At 37.6% G+C, this 7,362-nt stretch overlaps 1 protein-coding gene across 4 annotated transcripts in view; it reads right to left on the bottom strand.

Moving 5' to 3' along the window:
- Positions 1-4,990: 4,990 nt before the first annotated feature.
- Positions 4,991-7,362, bottom strand: part of IL15 (interleukin 15) — a 39,032-nt gene continuing 36,660 nt past the window's right edge. For all 4 annotated transcript variants that reach the window (XM_040581725.1, XM_040581717.1, XM_040581681.1 and 1 more), the window contains 2 exons: positions 5,932-6,075; positions 4,991-5,332 (listed from right to left, as the gene is read on the bottom strand). In XM_040581725.1, coding sequence (XP_040437659.1) covers positions 5,219-5,332; positions 5,932-6,075 — 258 coding nt within the window. In that variant the 3' untranslated portion in view covers positions 4,991-5,218. The remainder of the gene's footprint in view (positions 5,333-5,931; positions 6,076-7,362) is intronic.

Below are 7,362 nucleotides of genomic sequence, written 5' to 3'. Positions count from 1 at the left end.
GTGGTTTAACCCTGGCTGGCAACCAAGCCCCACGCAGCCACTCACTCACTCCCCCAACAGTGGGATGGGGGAGAGGATTAGAAGGGTGAAAGTGAGAAAAGTCATAGGTTGAGATAAAGACAGTTTAATAGGTAAAGCAAAAGCTGCGCATGCAAGCAGAGCAAAACAAGGAATTGATCCACTACTTCTCATGGGCAATCAGGTGTTCAGCCACCTCCAGGAAAGCAGGGTTCCATCATGTGTAATGGTTACTTGGGAGGACACACACCGTAATGCCAGATGTCACCTCTTCCTTCTTCTTCCCCCAGTTTACATATTCAGCATGACATCCCATGGTATGGAACATCCCTTTGGCTAGTTCAGGTCAGCTGTCCTGGCTGTGCCTCCTCCCAGTTTCCCATGCCCCTCCAGCCTTCTGACTTAGTATAAACATTGACTTAGTATAAACATTACCCAGCAACAACCCAAACCATCAGTGTGCTGTCAACATTGTTCTCACACCAAATCTAAAGCAAGCACTGCAGCAGCTACTAAGAAGAAAACTAACTCTGTCCCAGCTGAAACCAGGGCACTGGTACTACAAGGAAGAGGTTGGCAGCTCAGTCACCTTTGACTATAACTGAGAAAAGCAAATCTTATGGTACTGGAGTCATAATTGCAACTAGGCTAATCTTAGATGACTTTATTATAATATTGTTCTTATATTTTCTCCATATTCTTCCTGTGAGAACTGCAACAAAACATTAATAGCTCCATCCTGTTGTAGTGTTTCCCATATTAAACTTGGAAAGGATGGCAGGCAGAGAAAGATTCACAAGGAGGGTTTAGTGAACAGTAGAACTACAGTATCTGTGGTGCAGCTGTCTAGACAAATGAGTTGACTAACAGTTGTACACGTAATTTACTTGGACTGGGTAGTGATGTGATTATCTAGTGCTATGTGTTGTAGGAGAGCTAATCTGCAACACGCCTCTGTCTCAGCCAGCTTACCTGGAGGCCATAACCTACTGGCCAGTAATTTTCTGTGTGAATGGAAATGTCCTTTACCTTGCTTTACAAAATAGATGATTCTTCTGGAAACGTTGACTGATCCTGTGGTGTGATAGGAGGTTAATGTTGTTGCTCCAGTGTAGCCACTGGAAACCCTACAATCTGTAATCACTGTACAGTGGGCTGAATGACTCAAATGTTCATTGTGTCTCTGAGCTTTTGCCGCATGGAGCTGGAATGGATCCTAAAGAATCTTTCTAACTACTGTTTTCCTTATATAGCTATATGAACAAGATGGCTACTCTGAAACTGCTGCTGAGCTCCCAGCTACCTCACTGGAGGCAAAGAATTCCCTTTTTCATATTTTCCCCCAAACATCAAAGCTCCCACAAGAGAGGTCGCTGCAGTTCAGAGTTTGCCTTTTTCCACTACCATTAATGATTCTAGCTTTCACAGAGTTCTCATTTCCAAATGAAGTAGCATCAGTGAACACTTACATCAATCACTTAAAAGGGGATCTGAATGGAGAAAAAGATGAAACCGTTCACACTATCACTCAATTCAAATGAGGAGCCACCTGCTTCTGCCTGGTCAAAACAGACCATCAGCTATAGACCTGTGTACTCTATTGGCCTGCCCTTTGCATGCTCTTAAGGTTCCCATGGTTGCTAGCTTCTCACTGAAGGCATCTTGCCCATTAGAATAGCATCTCCTTGGTTAAAGAACAGACAAACGGACCACTGCTTCTGGGCAGTGATTAATTATTACAGACTTGTGCATCCACATGGGCAAACGTCTAAGAAGTGCACTGAGAATGTAAAAGCTTACTTGGGTATCAGAGCAGAATACTCCTTCAGAGTATGCAACAGTGATAATGTTATATTACTGGCTTAATTAAATCCTGTATAACCTTAGTCAGAAATCAAACTGACTTAAAAAATTGAGGTGAAACTGTCAGATGCTATGTTTAGGAACCAAAAGTATACTAGGGAAATGAAATTCATAATCCATACTGTGCTCTGTAATTGTAAAAGACAGTTGGACATTGCAGAAACTGAAATCTGTTGATTGTGCAGCGTAGATGGACTGTTTAAAAGAAAATCTGGACTGCAAAAGTTATTGGCTAAATTCTCTTGTGTGTTTTAAGAGGAAGTATTATAGATAATAGTCCTTGTATAAATATACTGGTGCTGATCCAGAACTGACTTTAAACTGTAAGGACTTTCAAACATCTCCTGTGACATTATCTGCACAGTGCCTGATCAACAGGTGCTCAAATATTCAGAGCCACCGGAGGCAACATTCTATTGATAAGTAACCAATATTTATCTTCAGGGGCTAGTAAAACAACAAGAAGGCAGAGGATGTCAGATATCATCTGCATGAGTGCTACCTGCATTATCCAGTTAAAATATTGACAGAAATATGGACACTGAATACAAGGAGAGGAAAGGAGAGGAGAGGAAAAATAGATTTTAAATTATTGCAAAGTCAGGAACAGAACTGTGTAGTGCAAAACTTCTGTGTAAGAACGTTCTTTTTCTCTTCTGGTGTCAAAAAGCAGAGTTATTTTTCTTTCTGAACATAGAAACTCTCTGTTATGAGTCACCTTAGTCCCAAACTGAGTTGGATTAATTAGAGAAAATGCAGTATTGATCTTTTTCTTAACATTTACCAAGAGTAGTTGTAAAAAATTAGGTAGTAAATGCCACACAAATGAGTTGATTTTGTGTGGAAGAAACACCTTCCTCAACCTAGCAATGTCTAGTTCAAAAGTAGGCACCCTGAATTAGTTTTTACTGTTCTGTCTGCAGTACTAACAAGAGAAATGAGATTCATGCATGTCTTAGTCATACTGAATCTTTTCCTCCAGGACATGTATGAATCCCCTCACTACAAAAAAATACCAACCTGACCTTAATTTAGCCCATCCTTTAAAAATTGATCAGATCATGTCTTATAACCATAGGATTGACAATGTAGTAAAGATTTCAATTGGCAGCTTTGGTCCCAGGAAAGGGAAAACCCCAGGAGAGATACTGGAGAACTAGATTAACAAATGGCCTTTTATGGTTCTAGAATGTGCATCTGGAACAGGTGGAGGTAAAATGAAATTAAAGTGATATTGCCAATGTCCAACAGAAAGTGGCTACAGGGTAGCAAGATGAGCAGTCACAGACTTAGCAATATTCTTTCAGAAAGGCAAATTCACAGCAATTAACATACTTGCCACTGGTAAATGATTTAATGAAAAACAGAATAAAATTAATCAGGTAACCCATTTTCATAATGGCCAAGATAAAGAAAACTGTCTGAGCAAAGGAGTTATTAGTTTCTCCCATCATGAATACGGCTGGACTGTGTCTCAAGCTCCCTCAAAGCTAGAAATAAGGAAAATCCCTTTATCTCTTTGATTAAAGACTACAGTTGTAATTTGGTATTATTTTGCCTATGCATGTGACATCAGGTAAGAGAAAATCATATTCAATGCATACCACTGTTTTAAGGAAAAAATTAAAATATAGGACTAGTTTACTTTATCCAAACTATGTAATAAAACACTTCTTTCATTGCTATTTTGCAGTGGCAAATAATCTGTTTATTTCTTCTGTGATACCTCTGCTGTTGTTTAATCCCATTCTCAATATACTTATGAATTTACTGATCGGTTACTCTATAAGTCACCTGATGATGACACACACTGTGCTCACATTCATGTTCCTTCTCTTGTAGTTTACTGGAGATTCAGCTCCTCAGTGCTGAAGACTGAGTGTTGGGAGTAACCCAAAAATAAGGGAGTAACAGGCAGTGTATTTGTTGCCACAATGAGATTGAGACTTCCTTCCTGCTAAGTGAACAGCTGAATAACTCAGCCATTTATCAAATGAAGATGGAAAAATGGAGGTGTCTGGAGGAAAGAATTAGTTATTATAGATAGCAGTTGGTATGACATGGTTATGAATCACGAAGTAAGCAGTTACTTTAGAAAAAGCTGAAAGAACACTATGCAACATTTCAGAACTACCAGGGGACAGGTGATGGCACTGAGTCTCAGAAATACGGTTACCATGATTTCCAATAACCGGCCAAAAGTGATTCCTGCCTTTGAATTTCTTACCTGAAAAGGAGACCAAAGTTACAACCTCTTCTACATTGAAAAGATTTCTGCCACATATAATTTTTTTTTCTAAGTGTGTAAGAGATTTGGTCACCTCCTTTATTCAGAGAATGAAATTTATGCTACTTTTCTTTGGTTGAAATTTAGATTGAAATCTTTGGTAATTGCTAAAGGAACTTTAGCAATTACCATAATGACTAAAGTAGTGTCTCTGTCAGAGGTAACAAATGAAGTAACCAATGATGTTCTGTCACCAGACAGTGGAACCAAGCATTAGCATTACCTTCTGTTGAGAAGACTGGAGATAATTTTTAATACCTTTATGCTACTATTGTACAAAAGGGAAAAAAAGGAAAGGAAGAATCTTTAAATAAATATTCTAATTTTTTACTTTGAATTCTTAGGTGAAATAAGTAAATGGATTTACCTGAAAACCATGGTAGAAATAAATATATCAAGAGATAGCCAATACACCTTTAAGACAAAGAGGCCTTAGCTTGTGTTTTGACACTAGTTTGTTGAAGAAATATTTAATAAGAAAAAAAAATGCAAGGAAAACTGTCACATGTGACTAAGAACAGAAGTGAGAGATGAGCTGCGATCTTCTACGAGCACAGATGGTAAAGGGAGAGATTTCAGATTACAGAAATAGCTATAGCCAAATGCTTTAAGAGGGTATGATAATTTTATATTAATAGTAATAAAAGAAGAGCTTTTCTCTGAAACCCCATTCAGTTAGCCCTGAGCTGATGTTCATGAGGACGTTCCCACTGCAGATACTGTGAGATCTTTTTAAAGAATTTTTTTGAGAAGTTGGTAAGTTGGGCAGTGTTTCTTTTCCAGTGAGCTTACCAAAAAATAAAGACACACTAAGTCAAGAAGAAGCTTTAAACCCTGTTAAATTCCTTTCATTTATATTTCATAAGTAATATCATTTTTATGTACTTATTTATGAATACTCTGTGAACTACAAGGATTTTATTATTTTTTACATGTTATGGTATGTAAGTAGGACTGTAAATGTTGCTCTTTTCAGTTTATTGTTGGTGACAACATCATTTCTCTGAGGATATTCATGGAAGATCTTGGTTCCCAACTTGTGTCTTTTGGTCAATGTTTGCATTCCTTCTGTATAACCTTTACAAAACTCTGTATAAATTCTGTAAAATTTTTTTCTTCATACTCTTCACATTCTTTGCACTTTGCTGATGTTGTAGAATTCAGCTGAAAAACAAAATGCAATAGTAAACCAGGATACTGATCTATTTTTTCTGAGAGAGAACTAACCCTTGTGTGTCCTGGTTTTTTTTTAATAACTCCAATGTAGTCAATGACTACAGAAAGCATTGCTGGAGGCTTACACAGTACTTATGGTCTGTGCAGCTCCTGGCCTGCTCTTTCAGTAGGATCAGCTTTCAAAGATACAGCACTTCAGTGAGAGATGCAAGTGGCTGTCCCTTTTGAAAATTAGGATCCTTTTCTGTATGTGTCTGACCATACCTGACTTTAGATACTGAAGTTCCAAACTGTTATTTATACATACACATTCAAACACCTTCATATGTATACATGCACAATCAAAAGTATCTGCTTTGAAGGGAATCCTGTTGTTTGTTTTTGGTTTTTTTTTTCTAAAAAAAACACTAAATTTTGCTTTTTCATTGTTCTATGTGTAGCTTTTTCACTGTTATATGTACAGGTTACTACATCCCACTTGCTTTCATCTCTGCTATTCCACTTTTTATATGATGAAAGAGGTATTTCAGCTACTGAAGTAACACTTTTGACTTGCCTTTTTTCCACAGACTGTTGGTGTTACTTACCTTGTTTTTTTCAAAGCTTATGTTTCCATTTTTCCATATGTTTAATACATCCTGTGTTTTACTACAATTTTTGATAAGACATTCTTGAAGAATCACATTTGTCTCTAGGAAAAAGCATCTCATTACAGGTTCTTGGCATTCTTTCTGAAAAAATGAAGTTGTAATAGTTTTACGTTTAAAAAGGAATAAGTGAATGTAGGATATAATTTACCACGATGTGGCTAATTTTTATTTACTGCCACCTTCTCCTAATATTCAAATGCTTTTAAACATCTGCAAAGATTGGCTGTGAGAGCTAACAGCATAAAGGCCGGCCAATTTGCTAAGATGAGGTTAAACGTAGGGTCTTGAAGAACCCAGGAAAATAATTAATTAGGATAAAAATTTGGGATATAATTAAACTTAGCAGAATTAAGTTAGTATCATCCTTAGTAGTCTTCTTCAGAGATCTGAATTAAGAATAGGAAGAGGAGAAGAGAAAGCAGATATTACCTGTATTTCACAAATTAAAGACAAAGAGGCAGAGGTACTAATTTCTCCATCAAGTCAACAGTAAAGCCAAGAATAAGTCCCAGGTCGTCTAACTTCCATGTCAGATTGTCCCACTTTAAGAAAATCTTCCTGGCATTGCAGGGTATTAAATCAGCCATTACAATGGGTTAACCTCTCTGGCTCAGTTCAGTTAAGAGAATGTGTGTGCAGATGTGGATGTGTTTGTTTTGCGACCATTTTTCCGTCATGTACAGGGCTAACTGTACAGACACATCAGACAGTGCTTTCTCAGGCTTGTCAGACCCACTGAATAAATCAACACCGCTGTATTCTGCATGCACACTAAGACTATTCTGAGACGGTCAGGCCATTATTTCTAGGAAATCTTTCATTAACACTTTATGTACAAGATTCATGTATTTTCAGTGTTTGGCACAGTCCTTGCATGAATGTTTAAGTTGTCAGGAAAGTAATGTCTCAGGAGCAGGATACTACCACAGCAATAAATCCAGCCAGTTCCACCAGGGCTACACCAAAGGTGACTGCTTGGAGTGGGGTATTGGCTGGATTAATTTTCTTGGTGGGACGCATGTATCCTATGGAGTGCAGACTGAGCTCCACAGCAACAAATTATGAAAAAGTCCCTTCAGGAATGCATTTAAGATGATCATATTTTACATAGGTTTCTATGATTGCCTTAAGAATTAGTTGACAAATTAACATAATTCATCCTTTGCAGGATCTAATTCCTTGAGAGCACATAGGGATACATAGGTACATAGGCTAAGCTAAGGAATGGCAAAAGCAGAGAAATGCACAAGTACATGCTGACAGTTACTCTCCATATTCCACCTCTCCAGTATTTTATGCCATTAAATAGCTCATGGTGTTAAACAAATAACTTTGGAAGTATTTTCTTTGTCATTCTTTTCCTCCCTC

The sequence above is a fragment of the Falco naumanni genome, chromosome 1 (assembly GCF_017639655.2).
Source record: "Falco naumanni isolate bFalNau1 chromosome 1, bFalNau1.pat, whole genome shotgun sequence".
NCBI lineage: Eukaryota > Metazoa > Chordata > Aves > Falconiformes > Falconidae > Falco > Falco naumanni.
This window is presented reverse-complemented; position numbering and strand designations above follow the sequence as displayed.